The sequence below is a fragment of the Mus caroli genome, unplaced genomic scaffold, assembly GCF_978045245.1.
Source record: "Mus caroli unplaced genomic scaffold, Mus_caroli_1 scaffold_8, whole genome shotgun sequence".
NCBI classification, from domain to species: Eukaryota; Metazoa; Chordata; class Mammalia; order Rodentia; family Muridae; genus Mus; species Mus caroli.
Genome location: NW_028227263.1, coordinates 41,662,089 through 41,679,038, shown reverse-complemented (window position 1 = coordinate 41,679,038; position 16,950 = coordinate 41,662,089). Strand labels below are relative to the sequence as shown.

Below are 16,950 nucleotides of genomic sequence, written 5' to 3'. Positions count from 1 at the left end.
TGAGTATAACAGTCTCTGAGCCCTTCATTCAGATGAATCATCGAGGAAGTGTAGAAAGAAGACAGGCTCTTTGATTTCTCTGAGGCTCTTCCAGGATGAAGAATCTTCTCAGTTATGCTCTCCTAGAGTTCTGTGAGTTCTGGTGGGAAGAAACTCTTAGAAAAAAAAGGTGGGGGATTATCTAACCTTTGAAAGAAGTCTCTACACTTAACTGGTCGTGAAAAATTTGCTTCAAAGGAGAGGGAATGAGGAATCTCTTGAAATCATCTTTGTTTTTTCTCATTTGGATTTTAATCTGCAACTTCATTTCAGAGTTCTAGTTGCCATTAGGCTGAGTCCTTGGAAACAGCACAATAGGGCCTCAGAAAAATAAAGAAAGAAGGAAGTTACATGCTAGCCAGATCTATAATTAGAGAGACTGTGGAGACAGATTAAGGAGTTTATTCATCGTAATATTTTGGGTATTATTAAACAGAAAAAAACCCACATTAATTCTTTTTTTTTTAAAGATTTATTTATTATATGTAAGTACACTGTAGCTGTCTTCAGACACTCCAGAAGAGGGTGCCAGGTCTTGTTACGGATGGTTGTGAGCCACCATGTGGTTGCTGGGATTTGAACTCCGGACCTTCGGCAGAGCAGTCGGGTGCTCTTACCCACTGAGCCATCTCACCAGCCCCCCACATTAATTCTTAATTCTTAAAGAAATTTGTGTGAGGCAGAAATTGCAAAGAACAGCAAGAAATTTAGTAGAGGGACTCAGCCAGGTTCTGGTGATTAATGAACTTGATTCTTCCTCTTAACACACACACACACACACACACACACACACACACACACACACACAAACACACACACACCACAGAGCACAGCACAGACAGACAGAAACACCCCACCCCAACACACACACAGAGGCACAGAAAGACAGACAGACAGACAGACAAGCCCGCACATACACACACACACACACACACACACACACACGCACACGCACACGCACACATGTAATCACTGATTCTTATAATTGATAGAGGGAGCCCAAGTTAGGCTGTGTTCTTGTGCAGACACACTGACAGTGTTCAGTGTATGACACAGTTTTGAGGCTTCAAGCCCCCAGGTAAGTTATTAAAACCTTGATAGCTCTGGAGGCATTGGCTATAATGACATAGTTAAGAACTGGAACAATAATTGGATCAAAGGGACAGTTTCTTTAAACTGGGAAACTAAGAATGATCACACATGTTTAGCAGTTTCACAAAGTGTTTTGTGCAGGGGATGTGGGAAACAGTAGACTTGTGAGGTAGGCAGAGTGATGAGCTTGGGGCAGAGCAGAAGAGAATGCCTGGCCCTGTGACAGGCTAGTTTGGGGGTTCCTAGAAAGAAAGAGCTAGAAGGCCTGTAAGAAATCCCCAGTTATGTTAAGTTAGGACCTCTAGTTCAATGACACATGGTAATCTGTACTTTCTACAGTTTCTGCTGGAAATCAAGTAATAAAGCATTGTCAGAGAGCTACTGCGAGGGAGGAAGTGCTAAGAATTCCATACTGAATGTGGGTGTGTGCCTTTGAGTAAAGACTGAAAGTCAAGCATGTGTGTAGTAGAAACTTAGTAGTAATTTGAATAGCTTTATCATCACGCTCTATTTCTTTTGGTAATCTCTGTTTCTAAGAACAATTAAAATATATCAATACTTGATCTTGTTTACCAGCATGATTGAGCTTCTTGACCTAGTTTAGTTTTTCTTATAGCTCTTTTTATTGTAGCAAAGGAACAGCTGTGAATTAGGGAAATCTCTTCTGATAACTTGCTTTTCCAATGACTATAACCAACTAGCCAGTCCATTGAAGATCAGGAGAGTTTATGTATCCCTTTTAACATGAACTTGAGTTAACACTGCAGCAGAGAAGTGACTCCCTCCTGATGAGTTGTCTTTAGCTACCCACATATCCTGGTCCTTTTGAAATGATTTCTATGTCATCTCCAGTGTCTAGAATAGGGACAGTTAAATACAGCATTGCAAATTGTATTTGAATAAGAACACTTAGACTTCTAGGCAGAGAGCTTCTTGTTCCTTTGTGAAAACTGTCAGGCAAAATGATTTTCACAAAGATGAGTCATTGTTGTCCAGGTACAGATTAAGATAATTTTAGAAAATCACTTCTGACCATCATGGAATAATGAAAATGGTAGTATCTGATGATATTTTTCTTTCAAGTGACCATGTACTGTAGCTAGAGTAACAGTAGAGATTTGATGGAGGAAGGATAAAGGTGAAATTTTCCTTTCAGAAATACAATGGAGTTTAAAAGAGGGTTAGCTTCACTATGTATGAGAGAAGGTGAAGCATCTCCTGATGAGAGTAGAGCAGTTAAGTGTTTAAATTTCTGTGGACATTTACTGTAATGTCGAGTTACATATAAACAAGAGAATCAGTTAAAATATACAGAATCTTTGAATATTTAGCATAAGCTAGCATAGAGATAATTACATAACCCTTTGCCTCATTTTTCTGCTCATTTTTATATTCCATTGGGGATTACAAAAATTAAATGGACAATGTAAATGTGACTAAGTATATAAAAATCTATCTATCTATCTATCTATCTATCTATCTATCTATCTATCTATCTATCTATCTATCTATCTGTGTTAATATGTGTTCAAACAAAAACATATATGCATTTACACACAGAAATGTTCATGGATTAATGAAAAGAATGCCAACCACTGATAAAACTTGAAAACTAATTAACATAAATCAGATCCCAAATCAGGAACTTTTCTAACTTAGATATGAAAAATTATGTCCATCTTGACCAGTGAGCTGTGTTTTTGGGACTCCAAAGTAACATTTTCCTATACTGCATGAGTATTCAGCGATAGTCCTAGAGTAAGGGGTGTACTTCTTTCCTTGAAAACAAGAACCATTAGCTAGGCTGAAATTGTAAGTCACTTAAGAACTTACTCAAACTTTACCATAATTGCTTATTCTGTTACGCAGTAATATATTATGCATTATGCAAATATTTCACATGTAATTCCCTGATTCTAAAAATATTATAATTATGATTATTATGACTCTCATTTTAAGAATAATCGTTTTCCAAATGTTCTGTAGCTAGTGAAAGTTATTGTGAGCTCATTTATTTATCTATCCCATGTTGTCTTTCCAGGTAATATGATATGGTGTGGGATTTTCTGACCAGAGACTATGTCCAACACCGTAGGCCAGACCATGGAGTCTCCTAATCACACAGACTTGGACCCTCCTCTCTTCTTCCTCTTGGGCATCCCAGGTCTAGAACAATTCCATATGTGGCTCTCACTTCCAGTGTGCTGTCTGGGCACTGCCACAATTGTGGGCAATATAACCATTCTGGTCGTTGTTGCCACTGAACCAACCTTGCACAAACCTGTCTACCTCTTCCTGTGCATGCTCTCAACCATTGATTTGGCTGCCTCCTTTTCCACAGTACCAAAGCTACTGGCTATTCTCTGGTGTGGAGCTGGGCATATCTCTGCCTCTGCCTGCCTGACACAGATGTTTTTCATTCATGCCTTTTGCATGATGGAGTCCACAGTGCTGTTGGCCATGGCCTTTGATCGCTATGTGGCCATCTGCCACCCACTCCGCTACTCTACCATCCTCACTGACACCATCATTGCTCGTATTGGGGTAGTAGCTATGATGAGAGGCTCCATACTCATGCTTCCATGTCCCTTCCTCATTGGTCGTCTGAGCTTCTGCCAAAGCCACGTGATCCCACACACATACTGTGAGCATATGGCTGTGGTGAAGCTGGCCTGTGGAGATACTAGACCTAATCGTGTGTATGGGCTGACAGCCGCACTGTTGGTCATTGGAGTTGATTTATTCTGCATTGGTCTTTCCTATGCCCTCATTGCTCAAGCTGTTTTTCGACTCTCATCCCAGGAAGCCCGGTCCAAAGCCTTAGGTACCTGTGGCTCCCATGTCTGTGTCATCCTTATCTCTTACACACCAGCCCTCTTCTCCTTTTTCACACACCGCTTTGGCCACCATGTCCCACTCCACATTCATATTCTTTTGGCTAATGTCTATCTGCTTTTCCCACCGGCTCTTAACCCTGTGGTATATGGAGTCAAGACTAGGGAGATTCGTGAAAGGGTTGCCAAGGTATTTCAGTGGGGACAGGCAACTAGGCTCAAGATATCTAAGTAATTATGGAATATAGTATAGAGTGCAGAAAATTAAAAAAAAACACATAGTTTTTCAAGATTAAGAAACTCTCAGTATTTGAAACTGGAAAAATATTTTAATGCTAGGATAAGATCCTCTGAAAAACTTCTGTTCATTTATAATAACCATAAATCACATAAGAGGGTAACAGTTTCTGTGCTTCTCTTTGATCTGGAGAAGTGCAACCATAATACTCTTCCATCTGGATAGCAACTAAACACAGGGAAAACTGTCTCTGTGATGAAAGGGTCTGCTCAGTCCAGAAGACCTCTGCATAGCCATATGGTCCCCACACTTCCTGGACCTCTCCTGGTTTCCCAAGAATGAATTCCAAATTCACAACATTTGGAAGGATTAGAAGACAGGACAACCGAGTCACAGCTAAAGAACAGCAAGGAAATTCTTAAGGTTTTTTTTTTTTTCCCCACAAATCCTGTCATTGCCTGTTAGTTCCTCAAGAGTGGAAGGGAGATGTGAATTGCCAATAAATACAATATGAGTGAGCAGCTGTACAGAACTCAAACTGAGAATACTTTAACATAAAACCTTTAGAACCTGTACCGATGAGGGTACTGGAGAGGCCAGGATGGAACTTCATTTCTAACGTCATTACCTATTTCACACATAGCTCCCTCTCTCCAGCTTCTAGGGAACCAATATAAAACCAAATGCCCTTAGATATTACTCATGATAATATTTACTTATATTTCAGATTATTTACATATTATCACTAGGAGTCATTTTGCAATGTGATTGACTCTATCTTCTGAACTTGGAAAAAAATTAGCCACATACCCAAACAAACCAGTTTGCTATTTTTTTATTAATCAATTTCTCTTTTATAAGGAAACATGGACAAGTTCAATCTTAGCTAACTGTATGTAGTAAGAGGTTCTTTTTTAAAAAAAGTTTCTTTTGTGTTATTTTTATGTGTGTGGGAGTTGAATCTGCATGTATTTTCGTGCATCTCCTATTTGCATTGTTTGTGGATGATAGAAGTGGGCATCAGATTCCCTGCGAATGGAGTTAGAGATGGTCATAAGCACACTATATGGGTGTTAGGGACTGAGCCCAGGTTCTGTGCAAGAGCATAAAGCTCTTAACCACCAAGCCACCTCGCCAGTCCCTGGTAAAAGGTTCTAAACTGCGCCAGTGGAACTAGGATTAGAAACTGGTCACTAGATACACAAAGACTTTGGGTCTTCAAGAAGAGTAACTTCAAATGGTTGGTGTGTTACACGCCACTAAGAATAATCACCTTTAAACTGAGTCCTTTGATGGGCGACATTTTCTGCCTGTCATCCTGTTGTCCTTTGTAGATGGCACACAAGACTCCTTGACATTTATAGATTTCCATGTCCTCAGAAACCATCAGTCATGAGAGATAGACAAAAAGGTCTATTTATTGAAAATCACATGTTTGAGAAAATAAATATTTACATTTTGGTTTTTCAGGCCAGCAGAGAAAATTATTTGTACATATTTTAATTTAATAACCATTTTAAGGGAAAGAGAAACATTATACTAGTCAATGGTGGGGCCAGGCAATACATGGACTGTCATGGATTTTTGTTTTGCATTTAATCCTCAAATTGAGATAACCTTAATATATATTTTTAAGAATTGGATTCTGTTACAGCTTGGTATGATGGTATAGGCCTCTAACCCCATCACTTGAGAAATGGAGGCAGTAAAATCATAAGTTCAAGACCAGCTTGTGCTATATAGCAATACTCTGCCTCAATCCCTGCAAATATACAATTCAAATTATGGTACTTCTTCAACTGAGTAAGCTTTTTATTCTCCAAATTGGCATTTTTCTGGCCCTGAAGTCCCTAACCCCACTTCTCTAACCCTGAGGCTACCCTGTGCTCTGTGTCTCAGGTTCTGGACCTAGGGGCTTGTAACATTTCTGAATAAACTCCCGAAAGTGCACAGATCAGCAGTCCCACTTGCTCATGACTTCTCATTATAACAGGATTCTCAGTACTCTGTCTTTATGGTTTTACTACTGGTATGTTTTATTATGATGCTTTTTATCACACTCAGCTACCTTCTACATACCCTTCTCCATTCTTAAGATCCATACTAATTTCTGTCCCAAGCGTTAAGTAAAATGATTTCAAAACTCTAGCTATATATGTTGCAGAGGATTGCCTGATTTGCATCAGTAGGAGGGCAGGCTCTTGGTCCTGTGGAGGCTTGATGCCCCAGTGTAGGAAGATGCTAGAGGAATGAGGCAGGAGTAGGTGGGTGGGGGAGCACTGTCTTAGAGGCAAAGGGGAGGAGGGGTGAGATGGGGGTTTTGTGGAGTGGAATTTGGGAAGGGGGACATTTGAAATGTCAATAAATAAAATAAATAATAAAAGTTCCAATTTTTATACAAACTCTTGACATCTATAGCCTTTACTCCTTCCCTTTTTGCCGTATTCACATCTTATGTCCTTTTATTTTCTTTTTTTTTTGATTTTTAATATTTTTATTACATATTTTCCTCAATTACATTTCCAATGCTATCCCAAAAGTCCCCCATAGCGCCCCCCATTTCCCTACCCACCCATTCCCATTCTTTTGGCCCTGGCATTCCCCTATATTGGGGCATATAAAGTTTGCAAGTCCAATGGGCCTCTCTTTCCATTGATGGCCGACTAGGCCATCTTTCGATACATATGCAGCTAGAGACAAGAGCTCCGGGGTTCTGGTTAGTACATCATGTTGTTCCAACAATAGGGTTGCAGATCCCTTTAGCTCCTTGGGTACTTTCTCTAGCTTCTCCATTGGGAGCCCTGTGATACATCCAATAGCTGACTGTGAACTCCACTCCTGTGTTTGCTAGGCCCCGGCATCGTCTCACAAGAGACAGCTATATTTGGGTCCTTTCAGCAAAATCTTGCTAGTGTATGCAATGGTGTCAGCGTTTAGAAGCTGCTTATGGGATGGATCCCTGGATACGGCAGTCTCTAAATGGTCCATCCTTTCATCACAGCTACGAACTTTGTCTCTGTAACTCCTTCCCTGGGTGTTTTGTTCCCAATTCTAAGAAGGTGCACAGTGTCCACACTTTGGTCTTCATTCTTCTTGAGTTTCATGCGTTTAGCAAATTGTATCTTATATCTTGGGTATCCTAAGTTTTGGGCTAATATCCACTTATCAGTGAATACATATTGTGTGAGTTCTTTTGTGATTGTGTTACTTCACTCAAGATGATTCAAGAAAGCCTAGAAAACACTGGTGGAAGCACATCCCGTCATCTATAGCTATTCCTTGGGTTAACAATTTGAGGTCACTAGTACTTTTTCTTTATAACTCATTCCTCAAATTTGCCTTTGCTTTAGTCTCCCTGTCTCTGTCTCTGTCTCTGTCTCTCTCTCTTTCTCTCTCTTTCTCTTTCTCTCTCTCTGTCTCTCTCTGTCTCTCTCTGTCTCTCTCTCTCTCTCTCTGTTGATAGAGATCAAGCTTAGTATTAAACATTTCCTTAACCAAGCAAGCATTTTGCCACTGAGTTACAGTCTTCGCTTATCACCAGTCTTCTTAAAATTGAACATAGACTCTTCTCTCATAATTCCAACTACAGTTTCCCTTCCCTCCACTCCTCACAGCTGCCCTTGCTCCACCCCTCTACATTTCCTCTTTAGAAAAGAACAACCTCCCCCCACCTCCCCTTTTCTGAGGAGGTAGTTAGGGAAGATGGAGAAAGGGGTGCTGAGAGGGAGGGTCTGAGTGAAGAGAAGAGAAGGGAAGGAAAGCTGCAATAAAGCTGTAATGTAAATTAATAAATAAATTAAAAATCCAATTATTACCCAAAACAAGAATAAAAGAAATAACTGAACAAAACAGGTTTCCAGGAGACAACAGTCAAACAGGACAAAGTAAGATACAGTATGACAGGGCAAAAGCTCCCCAAATCAAAGCTGAACAAGGTAATCTAAAGGAAGAGAAAAAGTCTCAAGAGTAGGCAAAAGAGTAATTTCCACTGCTAGGAGTTCCACAAAAGCACGAAGTTAATAGTCCCACAAAAACCAAGCCAACAGCCAGAACATATATGCAGAGGCCTGGTGCAGACTCATGGAGGACCCATGCTTGCCACTTCAGTATGTGAGCCTATGTGAACCCTGCTTTGTTGATTTGGTGGGCCATGTTCTCCTGGTATCCTACATCTCCTCTGACCCCTAAAATCTTTCCTTCCCTTTCTCCCAGGGGTTCTCTGATCTCCAAAGGGAAGACTCTGATGGAGACTCTGTCTCTGTCTCTGTCTCTCTGCAATGTCTGACTGTAAGTCTCTGCACCTGCTCCTATTTGTTGTTGAGGAAGCCTCTGATGACAGCTGGACAAAGCACCCACCCATACACTTAAGGAAGAGTGGGGTCCCTTGAGCTTTTCCCCACTCTATGAAGGAAGGTTGACAGGCCCAATCTTGTACAGTTTATCATAGTCAATAGGAGCTCCAGGTACAAGGGCATGTCCTGAACAGAAGACAACATTCTACAATATTTCACCTTTTCTCCATCTGTTATACTGTTTTGGGCCCCCTCTTCTGAGATTCTTGTATGAAATGACGTAGATACCATGTTCATGGCTGAACACTCAATGGTCATTTATTCTCAGCACCTTATCTAGATATGAACTTCCCTAGTAACCACTGTCCACCTCAAAAAGAAGCCTCCCTAGCCAGAACCTACATAGGCACTAATCCATGAGCATAAACATAAATATTTAGGAGACAATTTGACAGCCCTAACATGTCAAAGTAGCAATACAATGGCAGTAGCTTCTCTACCAAGGGTATGTCCTTTTCAGTCACAGGCTTTTGACTAGTCTTTAGTACCAGATATAAGTTTGCTCCTGTGGAGACAGCCTTGAAGTCAATCAAAAAATGGTTGGTTTGCCCCCAAACAGCCATGCCACTACTGCATTTGTGAGTTCATGCTGCTTGACAGGTTTGTAAAAGAGCATTCAGAGTGCACAGTTAAACAAGATAGTTGATGACAACTCTTCCTCAGCAGCCTTTGTAACACCTTTTGGCATTGTGAATACCAACCTTTGGGGAGGAAGCTTCTAGTTCATTTCAGCTTTGTTTTGCTATGTCCTACAGCTAATGCATTATTAACATTCATTTTTACTTGAGTATACTAAAATATTTTTGATACTAATTACTTTTAAATTCTTGACTCTTGCTTCTTCTGTTACAAACTAGTTTCAACCAGAAGTGGACATTTGTAGTAAAACTATTGTCACCAGTAACCATTTCTACCTATGTCCTTGCAGTGTAACATAGGTCTCAGTTTTTAATTGTTGGCCTCATTTCCTGAGCAGCTGGAATACTATGGAGAAAGTTCTTGCCTATGTTTATACCTTGAAGTGTTTTTGTCGGTTTTCTTCTAGAAATTTCAGGGGCTTAGGTCTTTCAACCAAGTCTTTAATCCATTTTGAATTTTTTAAATAAGGTAAGAAGTGTGGATCTGTGTAATTCCTCTGCAAGTAGATCTTTAATTTTCTCAGAACCATTTATTGAAGAGGCTGTATTTTGTCCAATATATATTCATGACACAAGTGGCTGTAGCTATGTGGAGTTTAGTTTTGGATTTTTCTTCTATTGTTCTTGTCTATGTGTCTATTTTGTGTTTCACTGAGTAATTTTACATTAAGACATTTATACAAATTGACATTTCTATATTTTATTTCTTTTACATTTAATGTTATATTCCCTTGCCCTCACTAGAAAACAATTTTTAGGAGAATGGAATTCATGTATTTAGTGATCACTTTATGCATGTCACATTTTGCAAACACATTAGAAACTTTGTTTTTGAATAAATTCTTTCTTTTAAAAACTATTTAAAGAAGCTTTCTAATCACATATTTTATAATCCTTTAAATTTTTATGTTTAATATAAATGAAGAAAATATTGAATAAAAAATTGAAAAAAAAGAATGACTAAGAAGTTCCTACCTACTGTAGGGTCATTTCAGTTCCCTGAAGAAAAATGTTATTCCTATTTATATAAGGTGTCAAGTTACATTAATAGAAAACACATCACTGAATTAATCTCCTTGTTACACTTTAGGGATTTAACACCATAGTAATTCAGCTTTCCCTACTGGCCATTCTCCCTCATGCCTCTAATGGGGACCTATTATCTTTAGGTTCTTGAGGTGGTAATATTTCCTATAAATTCTACAAGTCTGTGATTCCATGATTTCCGTCCCACACTCAGATGAGAATTCATCCTCCTCTCATATAAAGAAAAAAAATATCAAAATGCTTTGTTTCTCAGTGGGAAACTCTTTCCATTGCTAAGACTCCAGGCTATGAAGTTCTGCTCATAACAACAGTAAGTTATCACACATTGTTCAGTCTTATTGGTTAATTCTTCCAGCATATAGTTTTTGTTCCAAATTTAATGTTGTTCTGCAACTTCTGACAAAAAGCAAGCAATACTTTTTGCTACCGTAGTAGGAGACAGAGGTTTGTAAAGCTTTTGAGAAAAGGTCTAAGAGCAAATTTAGAAAATACCAGGCTGGTATGGAACAGCAGAAGTTATTTTCAGGAAAAAAAAACAACCTTCATGTTATTTTCAATATTTACATTATCAAACATTTTTGGTGGAAGAAACATATTTTATGTTATTTAGAATTTCATTGTTAAAAAGTTAAAAAATGTTTTATTTCCTTAGTTCAAACTTACTTCTAGTTTTAATTGAATAACAGAAATACCAACTAGGAGAGTATTTTAAATGAAAATGGTGAAAATAGTATTATTCAGTTTGTGACAACACAATTAGAATCAGAGACCATTATGTTAAATGAAATAACTCCTACATAGGAAGCTGATACCAAACGATATCTCTCAGGTGTAGTACAAAATAATTTTTTTCAGAGAAGAGGATGGCAGTTGCCATAGTCTGCACTGGAAGAAGGAAGGATGGTGGACAAGGAAGGAAGCTCTCAGGTTGGCAGTAGGAATAGTCTTGTCTTTTTAGATCAATTGCATAGAATCCTGAATAGAGCTGGACATTGAGATCTGTACATTTCAATATTGCTAACAAAATAATCTCTATAAAATATATGCATAGATACATATGCATATATAAAAATATGCATAAAAATTTTTGGATGAAGGAAACATTAATCAATTTGATTTAATAATTCCATATAATATTAAAACTTAAAATAGCACATATAAAAATAAGTAAGTAAATAAAATGTATATCTTTACAAGTAAATAAATGAGAATCTATCAAATGAGAGGCTGTGTGATTTGAGGTGGAAGGAATGAACGAGGGTCTTAGAGAATTGCCAGCTTTTGTGCAAACACGTCTTACAGTTTCAAACTCTCAAGATGTGTGGATACTATGCTGAGCATAAATACCTAATAAAAAAAAAGAAAAAAAAGACAAAAGAAAAAAAAAGAAATACTCATCTAAGATCTCAGTAAAACTAGCCTATCTCTAAGCTTCTTTGCGATTTTCATTCATTAAATTATGGTGTGGTTACATTGAGATTATCCAACTGGTCATGTTGGATTTATCATAAAGAGTCACTGGTAACTATATGCTTATTGAAATACAGAAGCTTTGAGAAATATGTGAAGAAAAACTATGTTGTTAATAATTGTTTCTTAGAGCTAATGAGATGGATCTATAGGTAAAGGTGATGGCAAGTAATGTGATGACCCCAAGTTGATCTCCAGAAACCAAAAATGAAGGATTGACTCCTGAAGGCTGTATTCTAACCTCCACATATGAACAGTGTCAGTGGTGTGCCCCAACCACACATACATATACACACACATAAGTGCAAAAATATTCACAACAAATAATTGTTTCTTGTTGGTAATACTATAGGAAAATTATTTTCTTCAATCTCTTTATTCTGTCTTTAAAGTTACTGTATCAAGAATAAATCTATACTTAGTATAACTAAATTGCTAACATCCCACTTTAAAGTACCAAAGTTTTAAAACTTTAGTACAGTGTGTGTGTGTGTGTGTGTGTGTGTGTGTGTCTGGTTTTTCCACTCGTGTGATGGGCCAAGAAAATAAAGGCTATGACAAACAATAGAATTTGAAGGTGCATGAGTCTAATTTTACCAGGATTCTGAACATATTCCATAGCTTCTTCAGAATGATAGATGTGACTTGGCCATGATACAGGGTATGATTTTTGTTCCATAGTTATGAAGATTCCATTTTATAGGGAAAGCCTCTGAAATCTGTGTACAATAATGTATATAATATGCACTGTGCACTTGAGGATCTGAGGATATATTTCATATTAAGTGTGCCTGATACAATAAAAAAACATTATTATGTGTGCCTAAATTCTGTCTTTATAGATCCACTAAGACTCAAGTAACTAAAATTTATAAGATCACTAGATGGCTAGTTAAGATAAAAATGTAGCTATGGTCATTGAGCATTGCTTAATTCTCTTGCACAATCTTCAAGTGTGTTTGTATACTATATATAATATATATGTGTATACATTATAATAATATAGTAACATAGTAATATAATATGATATATTATATACACTATATAAAGTATATAGTAAATACAATGTTTAGTATCTAAAGTATACTATAAAATAAAATATATTCATCCCCTAAATTTCAGCATAGTTTATTTCTTGAACCTTTATATGTTTATAATAATACTTTTGATAAAAGGATATATAAAATTTGAATGTATATATATAATGTATATATGTAATATATATATTATATGTATATATTCATGCATTGTTTATTTACAAAATTAAATATTCATAATTACAGACTAAAATTCTAGTGGTTGTTATCAGTGAATAACATTAAGTCAAGCATCGATAAGAAAGACTATGAAAACAAGGCACTCACTCAATTCTATGTTTCTGAAGAGATGACAAAATGCTTACATAAACTCTAATTGCATTTGTGTGATAACACTGCCTGGAAAAACAAAGGATCTTGCAAAAACAGATTTCTTATTTATTCTTGAGTTTCCCTGGAAAGCCAAATTGTTAACTATAATACTCTTTTGGAAGTGGCAAGAATCAAACCTTGAGACATGTATGATGGCAAATCTTTCTATCATTGATTCACACCCACAACCCATGTAAGTGTGACCTGTAAGTTTACTTCTCTTGCTAAGCCTCTTGAACTCCCTGGTACTTTATTAACATAAAGTACTGCATAATAGACTGTCTACAACATCCATTCTTTGACAGCACTGAGCTGTGCCTCGTGTTGATGGCTTTGAGACACCATTGAAAAATTCCAGTTGTAGAGCTTGTTCTTCTGCAATAGATGTACTGTTTGCCTTTTTGTGGCCCAATTTTGAGACCATTTTCATTCTGTCTATATCAGTTCCAGCTCTTGCTCCAAATCATGGGTCTTCAAATCACTGCTCACCATTTCTACCTCCTGGTTTGATGAAGGTGGATCCAAATTTCCCATCACTTGCTGAGTCTCCACCTTTGTTCTTAGCTGGACAAGTTCTACTTCTTTAGATTGTAGCTGTGCATTTAATAATTTCAAAGATTCAGAGTTGTTTTTGTTTATTTTATCCAATTGTTCCAAAAATCTCTACCAATGAAAATTTCTTGGTAGGTATTATGGGTCTTATTCATTGCTTCTTGTACTACTGTATAAGCTCCCCACCCCCAAGATTTTATTTTTTCCTTTTAGAAAGAGTTTTCTTCAACATAAAGCTGCTTCTTGATGTCTTCATACACAGTGACAAAGCAAAATGTGAAGCAACAGACCCATTTTCCAAATGTATTGGAAATGATGTTTTGCCTCTCTTTTATGGGCTTTTTGATGGTTCAGAATGAAGACAGCATCTTGCCCTAGTGCGTGCATGATAGCTTGATTCCAAGCTACAGAACCAAGGTCTTTCAAGATCAAGCTTGCCACATGATAATATGCAATGTGCACACTGGGAACTAAAGGCAGAGATTCTCATTTACATCAGTGATCCAAGTATGAACAAAAATACTAAGAAGGCTAAGAAGTCCAACTGCAACCAAGAAAGTCTGCATCCCAGTAGGATTTGCTGAAAACCTTGGAAAAATCAGGAAATTGCATTTGATGAATTTCATTGCAACTTACAAATGATATCTCTCTTTGTCACCAAATGACAAAGCTGTTTGTCACCTTGCATCTTCTACTTTACCAGGAGTTATGAAACTTTTCATTGGAAAAACAAAACAAACAGCCTTTAAGTCATGGAGAGTTAAAGATAAATGAAATCCTAACACTAGTAAAGACTTCCAGGAAAGTAGCTCTTAGCCTAAAAATCCTCTGGAAGGTGATTTTTGGGTATTCCCAAGCAGGAGTAAATCCACTAAGACAACATTTAGGGTCATGAGGTGTTCTAAAGAAAACATTTTCTTTACCCAGTCTGCCACCATTGGATTGCTAAAATCAGCACAATCAGAGCTGTGCTTATAAGAATTCATTCTGAAGTTCATCATGATTTGATCATGAGGTCACAGTACCCCCAAGTAACCTTCCCCAGGGAGTAAAAAACGTGAACTTCACTTTGAGCAAAATGTTGCTGACATTGTGTACAAAGTATGTACATTTTTACACACTGAACATTACGTAGTTGACTTTCCAGTATGAACTACAACCCCAGCTCCATTTTTAAGAAACAGACTTATGACATCAAATTAATAATATTAACTAATACCCTTAAGTGTTTCAATATGAGAACTGTGTGCCTTTAATAATAATTATGTGGTTTTGCTTTTTGAATAAAGATGTGGTTTTATAAAGTATGTGAAATTCTTAAATGTCTATTTATTAAATAAAAAGAAAGCTTTAATATAAGAAATAAACACCATTTAATGATGCTATTGCCTAGAGAAAGAAACATTAAAGACCTCATCTTTTCTTTTCCTCACAGGAAAATGTCTGAAGCTCTCAAAGACTTCAATAGTTCCAAGTCCCAGGTGTCTGAGTTCATCCTGCTAGGATTCCCAGGCATTCACAGCTGGCAGCACTGGCTCTCCCTACCATTGACTTTGCTCTACCTCTCAGCAATAGGGACAAACGTGCTCATTCTCATCATCATCTATCAGGATCCTTCCTTGAAGCAGCCCATGTACCTTTTCTTAGGTATCCTCTCTGTTGTGGACATGGGCCTTGCCACCACCATCATGCCTAAGATCCTGGCCATCTTCTGGTTTGATGCCAAGGTCATTAGCCTTCCTGAGTGTTTTGCTCAGATCTATGCCATTCACTGCTTTGTAGGCATGGAGTCCGGTATCTTCCTCTGCATGGCTTTTGACAGATATGTAGCTATTTGCTATCCTCTCCGCTATTCATCAATTATTACCAACTCCTTGATCTTAAAAGCCACACTGTTTATGGTACTGAGAAATGGCTTGTGTGTCATTCCAGTGCCTGTGCTTGCAGCCCAGCGGAATTATTGTTCAAGAAATGAAATTGATCATTGCCTGTGCTCTAACCTTGGAGTCACGAGCCTGGCATGTGATGACAGGAGGCCAAATAGCATTTGCCAGTTAATCCTGGCATGGGTTGGAATGGGGAGTGACCTGGGTCTCATAATATTGTCATATACTTTGATTCTGCGCTCTGTACTCAGACTCAATTCGGCTGAAGCTGTTTCTAAGGCTCTGAGCACTTGTAGTTCCCACCTCATCCTCATCCTCTTCTTCTACACTGTCGTTGTAGTGATTTCAGTAACTCACTTGGCAGAGACCAAGGCCACCTTGATCCCAGTTTTGCTCAATGTGATGCACAATATCATCCCTCCTTCACTCAACCCTATTGTGTATGCACTTAGGACCAGAGAACTCAAGCGGGGTTTCCAAAAGGTGCTTTGTCGGAGCTTACAAGAAAAATAAAAAAACTCTTCTTCATGATGTACATGGACTTCAGCATCTCCTAAATGTATGGTAGCATTCTAGATATGATGGAGGGGAAATGAAGTGCCTTCAAAGCGTCCCTTTTCATGATTTTTTTTTACATAAATGATCATAAAAAATTTAAAAATTCCTTTCACATTCATTCCAAAATTAACAAAAGCTTAATGACTATATTCAAGAATATGGAAAGACTGTCCACTAGACCATCCAAAGAGTATTACAAACCAAACTTGTGATTTATATGTATAACTTAAAGTAAAACCCAATATATTAACAAATGTGTGAATGATAGGACATGATTACACTTTGTTAGCTATGTTAGGAGCAAAGTCAGCCTGCCTAATTAGCACCACCTTAGTAATGTATGCTGCAGAGGTAGACATAGAAAACACAATGGGAAAAGCCTTACCAGCTGAGAGAGAGTGCTAGGTGGTTCATAACTTTGTTACCCACCTCGGACAAGTAAATCCACTTATATAGTTGCTGTCCACTTGTCTCACTAGATTTGCTCTCTATCTTTCTATGAAGCTCACTATCTAGAGAGTTGACTTTCATGTACTGTGAGTCAAGCTTTTCTGTCTTGGGGCAATTAGGAGAACTGAAACAATGACAATGAAAAAGAAAAAAGATTTTGATTTATTTTAGATCCTTGATTCTTCCACTTCCATCCTCCATCAACATCATTACCAATAGGATGTCTTACGACCCTTCTTAGGTGGTCCACTGCTACAGTACATATGTCTATCCAGTGACTCTTTTTTCACTTACCTTCCCATCGAGACAAAGAAAATAATAAAAATTTCTGTTATTAGTAAGAAACATGTGCTGTTTGTTAAGCTTCATGGTCGTTTTTCTCTTG

The 16,950-nt window shown here is 37.7% G+C and overlaps 2 protein-coding genes and 1 pseudogene across 2 annotated transcripts; 2 read left to right on the top strand and 1 right to left on the bottom strand.

Annotated features, from left to right (window-relative positions):
- The first annotated feature begins 3,210 nt into the window (after positions 1-3,210).
- LOC110299398 (olfactory receptor 52P1) lies at positions 3,211-4,200 on the top strand. The gene has a single exon (XM_021169082.2). The coding sequence runs from the start codon at positions 3,211-3,213 to the stop codon at positions 4,198-4,200; it is 990 nt and encodes a 329-aa protein (XP_021024741.1).
- A 9,143-nt stretch (positions 4,201-13,343) lies between these two features.
- On the bottom strand, positions 13,344-14,058 carry LOC110298018 (5-azacytidine-induced protein 2 pseudogene; annotated as a pseudogene).
- Positions 14,059-15,110: 1,052 nt separating this feature from the next.
- Positions 15,111-16,070, top strand: Or56b1 (olfactory receptor family 56 subfamily B member 1). The gene has a single exon (XM_021168661.2). It carries the CDS (start codon positions 15,111-15,113, stop codon positions 16,068-16,070), a length of 960 nt encoding a protein of 319 aa, XP_021024320.1.
- Positions 16,071-16,950: the final 880 nt, after the last annotated feature.

Coding starts and splice junctions, on each gene's coding strand:
- Or56b1 (XM_021168661.2), top strand. CDS start 15,111: ATGTCTGAAGCTCTCAAAGACTTCAATAGTTCCAAGTCCCAGGTGTCT.
- LOC110299398 (XM_021169082.2), top strand. CDS start 3,211: ATGTCCAACACCGTAGGCCAGACCATGGAGTCTCCTAATCACACAGAC.